We start from the raw sequence: 18,776 nt of genomic DNA, 5'->3' as shown, positions 1-18,776 counted from the left end.
ACCAGGGGCGCGGTGCGGAAGTAAGGGCCTGGAGACAGCCCAGAGCCGCCTTCCAGCAGGGCGAAAGGGGCGGGGTCTGGGCGGGGCCGGAGGAGGGGCCGAGGGAGGGATTTTAGAAGAAGGGGCGGCCATGGCAGCTGCGCGGCGGCAACGGCGGCTGCGAGGGAGCGCGCGCCCGGCTTTGAATGAGCGGGAGGCAGGTGAGTGTGTGCGGCTTGCGCGCGCGGGAGAGGGGCTTCCTCTCTCTACCCCACCGCGATCCCAGCCCCAGCCTTAGGGACGTCCTCTGCCCTCCCCGACTAGCCTTCCTCCTCGCCCCGCACTTCCTGCCCTCCACCTTCCTTTTCGCCCCTCTACCTGGCCTTCCCCCAACATCCGATTGCTACTCTGGGGTACTGTTTCCGGGTCAGGGTGACCTCTGGGGTGAGGAAATCGCGCCTGGGAGCGGGGCCGGGGCGTGCAGTCTAAGCCATGCCGCGCTCACGCGTGGGAGACCGGCCTAAGGAGTACCGGCTGGGAAATCCAGGCTCCAAGTCTTCCTCCCGCAGGGAAATTTCCCTGTCCTACTGCGCTCCCCCCACGGGCCTCGCACCTCTGAAGTCAGATTTCCCCCAAAATTCAGTTCCCTTCCCACCTGGCGTCCACGTCCAGCAACTTAAAGCAGAGCGTTTCTCGTAACGCCGTGCGCACGGCGTCGGGTCGCGGAACCTCAAAACGCTTGTGTTGTTTTCATCTGTGCAGTGGGTATGATTTTTTTTTCCAAAGTGATTTTAGGTGGGTAATTTGCAATTAAACCATTTTAGTTATGAAATTTGATTCCTTTTGGGTAGTTCAGGAGACCTTGCTTTTTACCTTTGTAACCTAGAGTGTCACATATTTGAGGGCCTAAGTTTGAATTGCCAGACACGAAGTCAATACAGGACGTTTGATTTTACAACTGGCTCTCACACTCCCATCTGTTTCCCCTTCTTCCTTGGCACCACCGACTCCTGTTTTTAAAATTTAAGTGAGTTCAGTTAAATTTTACTTTATAACTTTGTGGTATTCTGCAGTCTACTTCTGAGTTACAAACCGAATTTGGGGATATTCTGTCCAGTACTGAGCAATATTTTTTCAAGTGTTGGTATGAAAAAATTCAGAAATAGTTTGAGAAATGTAGCCCTGATGGTTTATTTATTATAGTATGTACGTACTAACAGACTTTGTCTTGGCTTGTGTAGTGAATTGTGAGTGAGTCTACTGAAAACATTCTTGAGTGTTTTACCTGGAATTAGAGAAGGAAAGGTGCATTTTATCTGTCAGTTTCTTAATGCAGCATTCTTTCTTTTAAATTGTAGGAAAATATTTCTCGGTTGACATAGTAGAGCTCTCATTTGAATTGATTTCAGAGAGGTTATTTTTGCAAACTCCTTGAGAATATGTCATTTTTCCAAAATACCTGAGAACAGCACTTTTTCATATTTTTGACCCTTGTTCTGCTATATCTCAAATTTTATACTTTCCTAGTAATTTTAAAGGACATTTTATTTAACTTTTATTTATTAATTTTTAAAATTTGACTAGAGAGAGACAGTGAGAGAGAGAGAGAGAAGAAAGTGAGAAAGGAAGTCACCAGGTCCAGAACTTGAACTACGTCCACCATGTGGGAGTCCAGTGTCCATAACCACCACACCACCAAAAGGACATTTTTTTAAACGCTCAGTTCTAGAAAGTATTTCCAAGCAACCAATGTGGCTTAAGATACGTACTTATTAAGTTGATCTGTATAAGGCACTTGAAAATCACAGTGAGGCCACATATTTAAAAATTAAAAGATTTCTCTGGTGGAATATAAATGTAGAGAGAATCTGGACATTGGCATCAGTCTCTTTGGGTGAATGTATCTGAGTCTTGCTATCAACTTCATCTGTTAAATGGGAACAGTGAAGTCTACCTCTTTAGGTTGTTTTTAGTATTCTAATGAGGTAATAGAGTATGCTTCCTCTAGAACTATGTTCTACTAATGTTAAGGTTCAAGAAATGTTCATTTCCTTTCATTCAGCAAATATTTGAGTACCTACTATGTGCTTGGCATTGGCTAAGATTTAGAAATACCAAACTGAGCAAGACTAATGAGGATCCTGCCTCCTTAGTCTTTTGCATTCCTTCCACAGGAGTAAGTGTATGTAAAGACCATGATAACTGAGTGGTGAACACAGGGTTTCTCACACAGAAGGTCCTGACCAACTGTGGTTAAACCTTCCTACAGTAAGCCTTCCTACAAGTTTATTTGGAGGTAACATCACTGGAAGTGAAGGACCTCCTTACACTTTAGGATAGTTTCAGCTTTACTGGGTGTGTATTACTTTGTAAAGTCAAAAAATGAAAGTTGGCACCATCTGGTGTGTTGCTAACATTAAATGTGTTTTCAATATAAGCATTTTCCATTTGCAATGAGTTTATCTGGACGTAAGGAACACCTATACTGGATTGGTAGTGTTTCCTAGCATTCGGGGTACTATTTCTTCATAGTAGGTGTTAACATGAATTCATTTGATTGAATCGAAACATTTTAAATACTAATCTCAATTTGTATATTTCTGCCTGCAAATCAGTGTAATTAATGAAATCTAAAATGTAACTTTGTGTCTTGATTGCATTTCTTTTCCATTTCAGTGCAACTAGTTGGAAAACCTACCTTGAAAATTACAATATCATTTCTGAATTACTACAAATACCCGTTGTTAATGAGATATTCTTGGTTTTTTAATTAAGTAGATCTAAGTTTGAATCAAGTCATTTGGTATAGGAATATGAGAACTTACGCTCATTCTCTTTTAATTCTATGTAATGAGGGCAGTAGTATTTATCTCTTAAAATGTCTTTATGGGTTAAGTGAACTGATACTTAGGTAGTACTTGGTACATAGTAGATGGTCAGTGCTTGTTAATTCTCCTCTTTCGTTATTATAAGAAAGCAAACTTTCCACAGGGTGAGAATATTCTTAATTGCTAAGGAGAGAATTCTAATCTGTAATCAATAATAGTTGCACTTTCTGTTTTTCAGTTGGAAAAACTTAAATTTTATTTCCAGTTGCTGTTTTAGTCATTTAAGTTGATAAATACTATTGAACAGTGACACCAACAAAATCTGTGGGCAGGTGATGGCTGTGGTTACCAAGGCTTTATATGAAATTTTTTTTTTTTTTTGGAGAGGTTTTTGCTATAGGGTGCGTGCGCTCGCCAGACAGAGAGAGACAGAGAGATAGAAAGCGAGAAATCACCCCCTGGGGGGATGGCCACGCTGCAATCCCTTCTCCACCATTCTCCTCTCGGGATCTTGGGCACGCATGCACACACGCACACGCACCCGGCCTGAGTTTAAGCCACTGGGTCCAGGATTCGAATCACGGTCGACTATGTGGGAGTCCAGCGACATAGCCATTACGCTAACTGCTGGTCCCTGAAATTTAATCTCAGCTCTTCATATATATCCCGAGACCAACCCTTTATTCAGTTGTCAATGTTAAATGTCGTCTTCTTCTAATAAACCATCTCCTTGGTTCTGTTGCCTTTTCCTCCAAATGCCACATGCTCTACAGGTTCTCTCTCTCTCTAGCATTTTTTAAAATAATTTTTCTAAAAATTTATGCTAAATTTTTATTTGGGAAAATTTGATTTTCTTTTGGTTGAGAGTTTTATTACTGACAAATCGGCTTTAACTGAAACTCTTATTTGTTCAGATCATTGTACTCAATGAACTAATAATCAGGCTTCTTTAAAGTCTTAAATTGGAAGTGGTAAATAAAGGTACCAGATGAGTTCTCTGAAGGAAGACTGTGCAGACTAGATGTGGTACATAGAATAACTATAGCACAAAATAGAGTTAAGCATCTGCCTAAGAAAAATACTGGAATTAAAACTTTACAGTTGCCTGGCAAGTGGCTTATGTTAGGGAGATTGTGGTGGGAATAGGAAAAATAGGCACCATTAGGAAATTGAATGAAGTCTTTCTGTCAGTTTGAATGTAAGGAGATTAAAAAAGAAAGACATTAACTTGGTTGCACTTTTCAAACCTGAGTAAACCACTGATTAAGGATGTTTTTGAGAGAAGTGTCTGATGTTAATTGAACAGTGAAATTCTTAATAATGTCCTGGTTCACTTTCTTTTAGAGTCACTGTTCTTTCCATTCTCTTGATTAGTAAGCCACCTCTAAAGATAGACATTCAGTAGATCATTCAGCTCATATGGCGAGACAAGGTCCATATGCATATTACTAAGGGAAACTACTGGAATTCTGTCACTGTACCTTTGTAGTCTGCAAGCCCTTTCTTTTTTAGTTTTTTTTTTTTTTTTTTTTTACTATAGGGCACGTGCGCTCGCCAGAGAGACAGAGACAGACAGAGAGACAGAAAACCAGAAATCACCCCCAGGGGGGATGGCCATGCTACCATCCCTTCTCCTCCATTCTCCTCTTGGGATCTTGGGCACTGACATACACATGTCCCCAGCGTGTTTAAGCCTCTGGATCCGGGACTCAAACCACGGTTGACTACATGGGAGTCTAGGGACATAGTCATTACGCTAACTGCTGGTCCCTGCAAGCTCTTTCTAACCCTAGAAATAAATTTAGCTGTGTACTTTACATTTCTTTAGAGGTAACTGGTAATACTGGCTTTACAGAGCAATCAGGATCAGATACCCTTAGAGTTAAGTAGCTTTCCTTGGTTTTGTTTTATTTTTACTTTTATGTGTTTGTTAGAACTTTTACATTGAGATATAGTATACAAACAGTCTATATTGGGTTGTCGGGAAAGTCATGACGCATGTTTGCATAGAAAAGTATGTCATGACTTTCCTGATGACTTAATAGTAAAGTATATGGTATTGCTACGATTCTAATTAAGACGTAGATTTTGGGAGCAGCAGATGGCTTAATGGTTACATCTCTGGAGTCCTACATGACTAACCACAGTCGCGGTTCGAGTCCCAGACTCATGCTGGGTGCATGTGCATGCCTAAAATCCTTAGGTAAGAATGAAGGAGAAGGGATTACATAATGGCCATCCCACCTGGGGATAATTTCTTACTTTCTATTTCTTTATCTCTTGGACGAATGGATGTGCCCAATAGCAAAAGTCTAACTTAAAAAAAAAGATGTAGATCTTAGGTGCAAGTGGTGTGGTGGTTATGGTGCTGGACTCTCACATGCTAACTGCAGTTTGAGTCCCGGACCCGGTGGCTTGAAAATCAACCCAGTAATGTCTTTTTGTATAGATCCCATAATCCTGAGAGGAGAAGGGATTGCGGCATAGCCATCTCCTCTGGAGAATGATTTCTAACTTTCCCACTCTATGTCTCTCTCAGGCTAGTGCATGCGTGCTATGGCAGTTCACTTATGTTTTTATATCTCCCATCAGAGATGATTACAATTTTTTAGTACATAATTTTAAATTTTTCTACATTTTTTAGGAGAGATTTTTGCTATAGGGTTCATGCACATGCTGGAGAGATAGAGACAGAAAGTGAAAAATAACACCTCCCCTCCCACCCAGGGAGGGATGACCACACACCACAGTCCCTTCTCTGTTCTCCTCAGGATCTTGGGCACACACACACATGCACCTGGCATGAATTTTTTAAGTGGCTGAGTCGAGGACTCGAACTGTGGTCGACTACATGGCAGTCCAGCTATGTAACCATTATGCCATCTACTGGTCCCTTACTATATAATGTTTAGCCTGAGTACTCAGTTTAATATTTCATCAGTTTAGAAAACTGCATTGTGTGCTATTTTCCAAACTTTAGGAGGTTATTGCTTATATCATATAATTAAAAATAAAATAGCTTGCTCTCTGCTTTATATGAAATGAGTTTTTAAATAGAATGTTATTAATACATGGATAGTGTATTTATCTTGGACATTTTAAATCCTTATATTTATAAGTGTTATTACTTATATAAGGAACATGTAAAAACTAATTGGCATTTAAGTTTTGATAAGGAGTACATAGCTATCCATTTAATGTACATGATAATTGCTATTTAAGTTATATTTCATCCCTTTTTAAATAACTATATATAGACTAAATTCCAAAGACAGAAAATAAATATCAAAATATTTTTATATGTTTTCTTTTTCTGTTTTAAGAGCTCGTTCTGTTTTAAATATTAGTATTAACCACTTATAGTGATTGTTTCCAAAGGTATTATGAATGTACTGGGAGACAGTTGAATTTTAGCTATGACCTTGTTATTATATGGTTACATCACCTCGAGCAGAATAGTTAACATCAGTATATCTCAGTTTCATCATTTAGAAAATAAAGAAGTTGGGCCAGCCCATGGATGTTTAAAGGGGTTTGAGTTTAGAACTCAGCAGCCTGAGAAACATGCCACATGCATGTATGTGCATGCCCCAAATCCTGAAAGTAGAGAGAGATGGAAGAGAAAGGATTTCTGCATGACCATTCCACATGGGGGTGCTTTCTCACTTTCTGTCTCTCTCTGGCTAGCACACACACCCTCTGACAAAATTTTAAAATAGAGGGAACCAGCAGTTAGCGTAATGGCTATGTCACTGGACTCCCACGTAGTTGACTGCGGTTTGCGTCCCGGACCCGGTGGCTTAAAACTCACGCTGGGTGCGTGTGCGTGCATGCCCAAGATCCCGAGAGGAGAATGAAGGAGAAGGGATTGTGGCATGGCCATCCCCCCTGGGGGGTGATTTCTCGCTTTCTGTCTCTCTGTCTCTGTCTGTCTGGCGAGCACACGTGCCCTATAGCGAAAATCTCTCCAAAAAAAAATTTTTTTTTAAATAAAAATAAGAAATTGAATAGTATAGATTATTAAGTTGTTTCAGGAATCATGGATTTTAAATGCTTAGTAATTTTCCTTCTCTGACAAATAAAAGGCATGGAAAAACTTAAAAACAAATTACCATTATCAGAACCATTCTCCTTGTGTGAGTTGAGAATGTATCTGAATATGTGTATATGGTGATTTTTTTTCTTTTCTCTTTTTTGGAAAGGTTTTTGATATAGGGTGTGTGCACTCCCCGGAAAGACAGAGAGAGACAGAAAGCGAGAAATCACCCCCCAGGGGGGATGGCCATGCCACAATCCCTTCTCCTTCATTCTCCTCTCGGGATCTTGGGCAAGTACGCACACGTGCCTGGTGTGAGTTTCACTACATGGGAGTCCAGCAACAAAGCCATTACGCTAACTGCTGGTCCCTGTATATGGTGATTTTGATTTAATATGTAATATTTTCTTCCTCTTGACAGTGAAAAAATAATCATCTCCCATGTATTAACAGGTTTTATTTTCCTTTTCCCTCTTTTATATTTATTTATTTATGTTTGTTTTGTTTTATTTTAGGTTTTTGCCATAGGGCACATGTGTTTGCCAGAGAGAGGCAATGAGAGAAAAAGTGAGAAATCACCCCCATACACACACCCATAGTGGGGCGGCCAGGCCACTATCCCTTCTCTTCCCTTCTTCTCCTGAGATTTTGGGCAGGCATGCATTCACACATGCCCGGTGTGAGATTTTAGCCACCAGGTCCAGGACTCAACCCACAGTTGCTCGTGAGAGAGTTGAGTATCTTAACCACCATACCATCCATTGGCCCCTCTTTGATTTTTATTTTGAAATTCTGAATGGGTGCATTCATGGTTACTTAACATACTCAATTTTAAATTGTGCCACATTAATTAGTAAATTTTAAATTTAAATGGCTATTAATGTAATAGATGCAACACGTATGTTATAGGTGATTAAAATATGTAAAGTTTGGAAATAAAGGTTATGTAGGTTAGAAAATTAATGTGCTTTATGTTTTTAATAATTTTTTCTCTCATGACCATAGTTTTAATTAGTTCTCAATTCTTGTAACATTTCTTTTATATAGAAATATTATCTCTTTATTGCTTTATAGAGAGGCATCATCTCCACCATCATATTTGCAAGTCGCTCAGGCTCTGCTATAGCACTCAGTACAAACTGAGTGGGGATATATAATATGTATCTTTGAAAGTCTTGGCCCTTTTAGATCAGCATGAAGTCTTCTATATTCATCCATTTAGAGTGATGAAAATAGAAATAGTAGGATCTTATTGTTTCTTGTAGCTATGTAGTATTCCATAGTATGTATGTGCTACAGTTTTTTAGTCATCAATTTCTGGATACTTAGGTTGGTTCCATGTTTTAGCAATTGTGAATAATGCTGCAATAAACCTGGATGTGCAGCTGTCTTTCTGAATTAGTATTTTCTTATCCTTTGGGTAAGTGCCAAGGAGTGGGATTACTGGGTCCCATGGAAGTTCTATTTGTAGGTTTTTGAGAACCTCCATATTGTTTTCCACAGAGGTTGGACTAATTTACATTCCCACCTCCCACCAACAGTGTAAAAGTACCCTTTTCACCATAGCCTCCTCAACACTTGTCATTCTTTTTTTGATCCTAGCCATTCTAAATGGAGTTAAATGATACCTCATTGTAGTTTTAATTTGCCTTTCTCTTATGACAAGAGACTTTGAACATTTCTTCATGTGCTTCTTGGCTATTCAATTAATTTGCTCCTTTTTTAATTGAATTTTTTTAAATGGATAAGCTGCTTGAGTTTACTATATATGCTATTTATCAATTTCTTTTCTGAGGAATAGTTTGCACTTTATTTTTCCCATTCCAAGTGTTGTCTTTTCACTGTAGTTACAGTTTTCTTTGCTATGAGTAAGCTTTTTGGCTTGTTGTAATCCCACTTGTTTATTGTAGGGACTATCGCCTGTGCTTTAGAGGTCTTACTTAAGAAATCTTGCATACTCCAGTGTTTTCAAGTTTCTCCTGTATTTTCTACTAGTAGTTCATACACACGCGCACACACACACACACACACACACACACACCAAAGTCGCTTTATTACGCCTCCTGTTTGGTAGGATATCAGTGCTCTTTGAAATCCTACTACTCAAGTTCAAATTGTGTTTACAAAGTATTTATGTTAGCATCAGCCTCGTCCCTGTGCGTTGGAAACCGACAATCCCAGGTCACAACAGCAAGGAAAGTGATAATAAAGGTTGGAGTAGGGTGGCCCATGCCTGACCAGGCCAGCTCTGAGGCTTAATCCATGAGGGGTTTATAGGTCCTGATGGGAGCCAGGCAGAGCTGAGCAGAGCCTCATCTGCATCCTGAGAGGTTTCTGGATCATTTAACTGTCATAGTAGCACCCTGACTCCAAAGAAGAGGCTATGTGACACGTCCTAATCTCACACTGAATTTTGAAATAAGAAAGTTTAACTGGAAGGCCGAGGAGACGAGTCCCGGTGGACAGCGTTCACTTGCAGACCAACTTTGTCCAACACTCCTTGGCCAGTGGCAGCTACAGAGCAATGGAAGTGACTGTTCTCTATCCAGATGCGTACCAGAGACCTGTAGGAGAGCACGCAGTACAGACAGGCAGCTTCACTTAGAACATAACTGAGGTCAGGGCAGAGAGTCCACAATGCAGTAGTCAAGAGTCCCTGTGCTACAGAGTAACAGGCCTCTACCTGGACGTGCTAGGAGACACTGGTAACATGGGTTCCTGCACACGCCTGTTGACAGGTCCAAGGATGATCTGCTAGTAGTTTTGTGATTAGAGGCTTTATATTTAAATCTTGGATCCATTTTGAATTAATTCCAATTAATGATTTCATTTTCTAGCTTAATTTTTCTACAAATGGATATCTTCCAACACTATTTGCTAGAAATACTTTATTTTCTCCATTGCATTATCTTATACCCCTTATCAAAGATCAGTTGACTGCATGAATTAAGGTTTATTTCTGGATTCTCTGTTCTGTTCCATTGGTGTGTTTTTCTATTTTTTGTGTCAGTATCATGCTGTTTTGATGATCATTGCTTTGTAATATACTTTAAAGTTGGGTAGTGAGATGCCTCCTATTTTATATTTTTGGTACAGTATTCCTTGGCAGTATGATGTCTTTTTTGATTCCAGACAAATTTTGTAATTATTTTTTTCTATTGCTGTGAAGAATGTCTCAGGTAATTGGATCAGAATCACATTGAATATGTAAATTAATTTGGGTAGGATCAACAGTTTGATTATGTTGATTCTTCTAATCTAAGAGCATGAGATGCCCTTCCTTATTTTTCTATCCTAGTCAGTTTCTTTTGTATTTAATTGAATTAATTAATTAACTAACATTTTCCCACAAGCATTTACTTTATATATCAAAAATTTTTGCTCATACTCCATAGTTCTTGACAGTTAATAAACAACTTTCAAAATTTCAAAAAACTGAATTTTAAAGATAACTTTCAAAATACTTGGAATCATTTTGTGACTCTGTAATAACAGAGACAGTACTGTTTTAAATATTTTTGAGAAAATATTTACATGTCAACTACTCAAACTGTTGAAAAGCAAACACCTAGCACACAATTCACACATGAATCTTCCCAACTCAACTCTGCCTACCAAGTATTCTATGGTTACCCTTTGGTAACAAAGATGAGTCTTTTTTTTCCTTCAAAGTCTTTCTTAAGGTAATCCTCTGGTTGTGGCTGGGCTTTTTTGCAATCTCTACTGATTACAGTGTTGGGCCGGAAAAGTTCAGGTTATTTTTTGGTATAAATTCTTTCATATGACTTCTCTAACCCTCTCTGCTAGGCAGAACTGTTTATGGTGCCAGGCAGTCTGTAAGAGCTTCTGTTGGTGTTCTTGAGATCTAACTTAGATCTAACTTGTTCATATCTTCAGATATGATATCCAATCAAAGCCTTGGCAATAACATGTATTTCCCATTTCTGATGCAAGGCAACAGGTATTATTGAACTTATGCAGATAACCATTCTGCCATAAAATAAGAATATTCACAGACATTTTCCAATTCTAGAGGGGTCAGGAAGAAAAGTATATGTTTCCATTTAAAACAAACAAACAAACAGTATTAAAACAAATTGCTTAACCTATTAATAGCTCAAAAGAAAGCAAAATCTTTAAATCTGGAAAACAAAGCATAGAAGAAAATCAGTAATGTTTTAGTCAGAAGACATAAAATTCTATTTCACCAATTCAGTTTCATGTAATTAATCTCTCTTCTGTTGAATTTGCAGTGTTACTGTGATCCAATCTTCCCATTTAAATCCTGGAAATTAACATTCAGTGTTATTATTGATATTTCTGGATTTGTCCCTACCATTAAGTTGGTAATTTTCTTGGTTGCTTTTGTTTTTATACATCAATAATGAGCAGACTGAATCAGAATTGAAGAAAGTGATCCCATTTATGATAGCTACAGAACAAATAAGTTCTCTAGGGATATATCTAACCAAAGAAATGAAAGACCTCTATAAGATAAACTATGAAAAACAGAAGAAAGAAATTGATAGCAACCAAAAGACTTGTTTTTTGGCACATTACGTAGTCAGTCTTTGAACATGTTTCATGTGGAGATGAGAAAAAAGTATATTCCATAGTTGCTGGATGGAATACTCATATATATGTCTGTTGAATCCAATTGGTTTATGATATCAATTAACTCTTGTGTCTCTTTGTTTGTTTCTAGATGACCTGTGCAGTGCTAAGAGTGGGCTATTGAAGTTTATAACAATCAATGTTTTAGAGTCTATATCTCCCTCTAGCAGTCTTTTATGTATTTGGGTGCCCTGGCATTAGGAACATAAATATTTATGAGTATTTTATTTTTGATAAATTAATTAAAACTATGTAATGTCCTTCTTTGTATCTTCTTATACTTTTTATCCTAAAGTCTGTTTTATCTGATATTAATATTTTAACTACGGCCTTTTTTAAAATTTCTGTTTAGATGAAATGACTTGGACTTTTTTCCAGCCCTTCACTTTTAGTCTCTCTCTATATATATCTCATTGTCAATGAGATTAATTTCTTGTAAGTAACAGATAGAGGGTGCCAGTTTTTTCATCCATTGAGCCAATCTGTATCTTTTAGTTGGAGAATTTAATCTATTATCATTCTAGGGTATTATCGATATATGTGGACATAGTCCTGTCATTTTTTTTTCCTCCTATTTGTTTTGTTTTCCCTTGCTTCTATTTACCTCCTTTTAGGTTTTCAGTTGGAGAGTTCTCTTTTTTTTTTTTTTTGGAGAGGTTTTTGCTATAGGGCGCATGCGCTCACCAGACAGACAGAGAGAGACGGAGAGGCAGAAAGCGAGAAATCACCCCCCAGGAGGGATGGCCACGCTGCAATCCCTTCTCCTCCATTCAGCTCTCGGGATCTTGGGCACGCACGCACATGTGCCCAGCATGAGTTTAAGCCACCGAGTCCGGGACTCAAACCGCGGTCGACTATGTGAGAGTACAGTGACATAGCCATTATGCTAACTGCTGGTCCATCCATTGGAGAGTTCTGTAAAGTATTTCCTGAAGTACTGACCTACTTTTGATAAATTCTTTCAGCTTTGTTTATCTAGTAGCAATCTTATTTCTCCTTCCCATTTGAAGGATAATCTTGCCAGGTATAGTGTTCTTGGCTAAAATTGTTTTTCTCTGAGAGCTTAATGTTGTCCCAGTTTTTTCTTGCCTGCTTTGTTTCAGTTGAAAGGAACACCGTTGGTCTAATGAGAATACCCTTGTAAAGAACTTGGCATTTTTCTCTTGTAATTTTTTGAATATTGTCTTTGTCTTGAATTATTATCAATTTGGCTCTCATGTGTCTTGGAGAAAATATTCTGATGTAAAATCTGTGCTTTTTTAAAATTAAGTTAAATTTAAGTTTCTAATTATAGTTATTAAAAATGCAATTCCTTATTGATTGTACTGAATTTTTCTACATAGACAGTTTTTTTAAATTCTAATTGTATCAGAGAGAATGTGCACTCACCAGAGAGAGCAGAGAGAAAAGAAGAAATCACCTTCTAGCGGAATACAGTCATGTTGTACTCCCTTCTTTTCCATTTCTCCATCCTGCTGGGATTTGGGGCATGCACAAACATACAATGTGTTTTTTCAAACTGCTGGGTCTAGAATTTGAACCATGGTCAGCCATCTAAGCTCAGGCTCCCTTAACCACTAGGCAATGGGGCTGGCTGAGACAGTTTTATTTGTTCCTTTCCAATCTGGATGTCTTTTATTTATTTATTTTCTTTCTTTCTTTTTTTTTTATTTGACTGCACAGGTTAGAAGTTCCACTATAATGTTGAATAGAAATGGTAAAAGTGGGCATACTGGGGCCAGCAGATAGCATAGTGGTTGCATTGCTGGACTCCACATGGCCAACCACGGTTCAAATTCTGAATGTGGAGGCTTGGAACACATGCCGGGTGCATGTGTCTGTGTGTCCAAAATCCTGAGAGGAGATTGGAGGAGAAGCGATTGTGGCATGGCCATTCCCTGGGGGTGGGGGGGTGGGGGGATTTCTCACTTTCTCTCTCTCTCTTTCTCTCCAATGAGGGCATATGCTCTATAGCAAAAATTTCTCTAAAGAAAAGTAGACATTTTTGTTATTTATGATCTTAGAAGGCGTGTATAGTTTTTTCACTATTAGATCTCATTTTACGTAGACTTTTTATTTACAGTGATTCTCTGTACATCAATACAGTATACAAAATGAGATCCAGTATACCTTGCCTATCCAGTATACATTGCATATTGGCTCAGTCAAGGATATTACAATATATGTTATCATCGACACATAATTTTCTACTTGTTTCTTGCATAGTTTGCTTGCTCCCACCGCCTTGATTCTCTACCTCTCACCCTCTGCCACCTCCCTCCGTTCTCCCATACTTCTCTGGTATATACAATTGGTTTCCATGCCAATTGTTTTTTTCACAGTTTACTGGTTCACTAAAGGTCTTCATTTAAAAACTTCAATATCAAGCACAGCTGATATATGCATATTTAAGAATGCATGTCTGATTTTAGGCATACTCACTATACTGTAGTATAAAGTAGCACCTCACTGAGGCAATATAGGTTTCTGCAGTCATTAAATAGGTATTAATAGGTATTTTTAAATGCATTTTTTTAATTTTAAAAAAAGTTTTAGTTTTAATAGATCAAAATCAAAAAATGTTAGAAATTTTATTAAAACTTAAAGCCAGGGAAAAGGTTAGGATTCAGTTCAAATAGTAGGTAGATGAATCCATCGACAGTTCAAGAGAAGACAAAATCCTTAAATATGGAAATCAAAGCATCAAAGAAAATCAGTAATATTTTAGTCTAGAGTTAAAAAATTCTATGTCACTACTTTAGACTCACTTAATTTCTCTCTCTTTCATTGAATTTGCATTGTTACTGTGGTCTGATCTTTCCATTTAAACTCTGGAAGTTAACATTCAACTCCGGACTTGTCCCTAGCATTAGGTTGGACATTCTTTTGGTTGTTTCTTGTACTCTTATTTCTGTGTGTCTGACTTTTTTGAACTGTTAAACCAATCCTACATTTATGTGCTTAGCACTCCCTTCAGCACTTTTTGGAGAGCTGGCATGGTATCAGTAAATTCTTTCAGGTTTTGTTTATCTGACAAAGTTTTTGTCTTTTTTTCCCATATGGAAGATAATCTTGGGACCAGCAGTTAGAGTAATGGCTATGTCACTGGACTACCATGTAGTTGACCACAGTTCGCAACCTGGACCTGGCGGCTTGAAACTCATGATGGGCACGTGTGCATGCGTACCCAGGATCCCAAGAGGAAAATGGAGGAAAAGGGATTGCAGCGTGGCCATTCCCCCTGGGGGGTGATTTCTCGCTTTCTGTCTCTCTGTCTCTCTCTGTCTGGCTGGCGAGCGCATGCACCCTGTGGCAAAGAAAAAAAAAGATAATCTTGCTAGGTATAGTATTCTCAGTTGAAATTGTTTTTCACTTAACACTTTGAATATATTTTTCTCATTTTTTCCTTATTTGGATTGTTTCCAATGAACAGTCCAGTGGTAGCCTAATGGGATATCCTTTGAAAGTAACTTGATGTTTCTCTCTTGCCAATTTTAGTATCTTATCTCTGTCTATGGTTTTGGTCAATCTGACTGTGATATGCCTTGGGGAAGATCTGCTTGGGTGTCTCTCTAGGTTTGGAAAGTCGTCTTCCAGGATTTCATGGAATACATTATCGTCCTTATTAGTCTCTTCACCTTCAGGGATACTGATGATCCAGATGTTTGGGCGTTTAATAGTATCTAGTAGAACTTGTCCTTGTGGGATACCAATTATTCGGATGTTTGGGCACTTAACGCTTTCCAGTATTTCTCGTATAGTATTCTTATTTTTTTTTTCATTGTTTTTGCTTTTGGTGAATTTTTCTAGGTCAGAAGTTCTGATTCATCTAAGATTCCATCTTCTTTATGGTCTAATCTGCTCTTGATACTTTCAACAAAAGTTTTGATTTCCTGTATTACAACCTTCTTCTCAAATGATTCCATTTGATTCTTTTTTATGATGTGTATCTCCTTTTTCAGCTCATGCAAGAACTTCCTCACCTCCTTTCTCCTGCATCTTCTGGAGTTCATTGTCTCTATTCTCTTGCTTCTCTGTTAGCTTTGTCACTATGAATATTTTAAATTCTTTACATGACATTCATGAGTTCCTTTGTATTTGTGGAGGAAGAGGAGTTATTCTTTTCCATTAGAGGAGAGAGATTTTGTTCATTTCTCATATTTCTTGTGCCTCTGTGGTTGTTTCTGGTCATCTGATGGATTATATGTTTTTTTCCTGGCTCCTAGCTAGACTGGGGAGCAGGAGGGTGAAGTCTATGCAGAGGGTCTTGTCTTTGGTGGTCGAAATCCCTGAAAAGGGCCATTTTTAACTGAAATGTAGGTAGTTGCTGATTGGGGCAGTTGGCCAGGCTGCAATCCCTTCTCCTCCATTCCTCTCTTGGGATTTTGGGTGTGTGCGCACGCGCGCGCACACACACACACGTGCCCAGTGTGAGTTTCAAGCCAGTGTGTCCAGGACTCAAACCACGGTCAGCCATGTAGGAGTCCCGCTTGTTAACCACTACACCACCTTCTGGCTGGGCCTTGAAAATTTTTAACTAAAAATTCAATTTCCTTAATAAATAAGATTTTCAGGTTATCTGTTTTCTTTTTGTTGTACTTTGATTATTTGGATCTTTCAAGGGGATTTTTCCATTTCATCTCACCTAAAGGCATCTCACTTATCAAATATAGGCATAAAGTTGTTCCTGGTATTTCCTTAATGTTCTTTCAATATCTGTAGACTCCAATAATGTCATTTTGTCATTTATGGTACTTGGCAAACTTTTAATATTAGAGATAAGATGTTTTGGATTGTTAGGTACTTTTGATTAATTGATCCTCTTGTCATCATGCAATGACCACTTTTATACTTAGTAATACTGTGTTCTCTAAAATCTGTATGATGTTGAAATAGTCCTTTAACATTCTTTTAATTAGTGTTAACATAGTATATATATATATATAATTTTCTCTATCCTTTTACTTCTCACTTACTTGTGGCTTTATCTTTAAATGCATTTCTTGTAGGTATCATATAATGGGTGGGGTCTTTTTAAGTTAAATCTTACAATCTTTGGCTTTAAATGGTATGTTAGACAAATTGTATTCAATGTGTTATTGCTAAGATTAAAGTCTATCATCTTATCTTTCAATTTGTTTTCAGTTTGTTGCTTTTGTCTCGTTTTTCTCTTCTTGTTTCTGCTGTCTTTTCATTGAGTAGTTTTTCATCTCTTTTGTGGCTTACTGACTGTAACTGGACTTGGAATGTGAGTATGATTTAATTGACTTACTAAGGATAGGCCAAGGTACCAATATTTCTTTAATGGATTTCTAGACTTATGTACCACTGGACTAGATGAGCTCTGTGGTTATTTCCAGCTTACTAGCTATGTGATTTTAGGCAAGTTACTTTATTCAATTTCCTCATCCATGACATGGGTATAATAAAATTTATCTAGAAGTTTGAATGTTTAAAATATTTTGAATAGTGCTCAGTTCACACTTCAAAAAGTACAAAATAATTCAGTATGTATTGTTTTATACTTTTTTGATTTTATCATAAATAATTTTGCATTAAATAGTTTTATTAAAGCTGTTTTCCAAAAACAACTCAGAACATTTTTTTCTTGTGAATATTGAAAGCTCTTTAAAAATCTAGTTTCCTGAGTTGTTAATATTATTCACATTTTAATTTTTAGGTTTGGTGTTATATTTGTAGTTTCTAGAGAAAGTAAGAATATTAGGTCACCGGGAAAGTCACGATCTACTTTCCTGCATTTTTCTATGCAAAAACGCGTCATGACTTTCCCGAAGACTCTGTATGTCAAATTTTTCTTGGTGCATAACAGGACTTTGCTGCATGATTTCAGAATAGGAATATGGCTTACAAAATCAATTTAATGCCTTTGTGTGTGTGTGCCTTTTTCCACAGGTTTTGATTCCCACCATGGCCATCACACAGTTTCGGTTATTTAAAGTTTGTACCTGCCTAGCAACAGTATTCTCATTCCTAAAGAGATTAATATGCAGGTAAATAAATTTTATATTCAAACCTACCTGTTTATTTCTTTGAAATAGAACAGATTATATTTAAGCTAAATATCTTGAATCTAGTACTCACTTATAAATTCCTAGCATTTTTTAAATGTTTCATTTTATACTTTAGAAAGTAGACGCTCAGTTGTTCCTGTTTGGACTTTTTGTTTTTTAATGATAGTGCACGTGTACACATGAGAAAGAAAGGTACACCATCAATAGGGTCTTATCATACCATGATTCCTTTCTCTAGTCCTCTAGATCATGAGCGCCCATGTACACATGTACCTTATGTGTTTTGGGCTAATGCAGGGATCTAAGCCTGTGGTTAGCCCTATGGCTTCCATCTTTTCAGGGCACTTGCATAACCACTGTGTGACATTGGGTGGGCCTGTTTCTTTGAAATTCTTACATCCTTAATATTACAGAATTTCAAAAGAAAGCAACCAACCTTCATTATTATGATCATCATGGAGTTTTTTTTGTTTTCATTTTTTTCGATTTTCCTATAGGATATATGTGCTTGCCAGAGAGACAAAGAAAGAGAGAAAGTGAGAAATCACCCTCCATGAGGGTTGGCCACATCACAATCCCTTCTCCTCCATTCTCCTCTTAGGATTTTGGGCATGCTGACACATGTGCCCAGCATGATTATCAAGCCACTGGATCTATGACTCAAACCATAGAGTTGGTCATGTGGAATCCAGCATCTTAACCACTGCACCACTTGCTGGCCCCATCATAGAGCTTTTATGTATATAGTTGTTTCATTATCAGAATGTTTTAAGGCGATTAGGTAAAATTAGGCATAGGTAGTTCTGTCTATACCACAATATGAATATTATTTGTTTCACTTTTCTCCATGCCACAGAGCATGTAGGCAAACATGAGAGAAAGAGACAGTGAGAAAGAAATCATCCCCAGTGGGGCCGATCACACTGCAACCCTTTATCTTCCAGTTCTTTAGTCTGTCAGGTTCCTGCTTGCCTGTGTGCTTGGCATATTTTCAAGCTGCTGGGCTGAGATTTGTATCCTGGTCAGCCATGGAGGATCCAGCTGCTTCTGTGTAGTTCTGAACTGCTCTGCTATAGGGCTGGCCTTATTTTTTCTGTCTCTTCACTTTGATTCTAAAATGTGCAGTTAGTCCAGGATAGGTAAGTCGTTCTGCTTTAGTAAGTCTTCTATAGACTCATTCCTTCCATCTTGTCACATGACTATACTGAAGAGCCATATGTGCTGAGCCACTCAGGCCTTTGGATGAAATTCACAAAGAGCCATAGGATTATTTTGCTTGTAGGTTTT

The 18,776-nt window shown here is 38.0% G+C and overlaps 1 protein-coding gene across 2 annotated transcripts in view; it reads left to right on the top strand.

The window, feature by feature from the left end:
- The first annotated feature begins 248 nt into the window (after positions 1-248).
- Positions 249-18,776, top strand: part of EBAG9 (estrogen receptor binding site associated antigen 9) — a 34,761-nt gene continuing 16,233 nt past the window's right edge. The window contains exons 1-3 of one of the 2 annotated variants that reach the window (XM_006161696.3): positions 249-774; positions 866-1,006; positions 17,371-17,468. In XM_006161696.3, coding sequence (XP_006161758.1) covers positions 17,386-17,468 — 83 coding nt within the window. In that variant the 5' untranslated portion in view covers positions 249-774; positions 866-1,006; positions 17,371-17,385. The remainder of the gene's footprint in view (positions 775-865; positions 1,007-17,370; positions 17,469-18,776) is intronic. The other variant, XM_006161698.3, reaches the window with a different exon arrangement.

This window comes from Tupaia chinensis, unplaced genomic scaffold, assembly GCF_000334495.1.
Source record: "Tupaia chinensis unplaced genomic scaffold, TupChi_1.0 Scaffold138854_1, whole genome shotgun sequence".
NCBI lineage: Eukaryota > Metazoa > Chordata > Mammalia > Scandentia > Tupaiidae > Tupaia > Tupaia belangeri.
The sequence above is the reverse complement of the archived record's forward strand: the minus strand, read 5'-3'. Positions and strand labels throughout refer to the sequence as shown.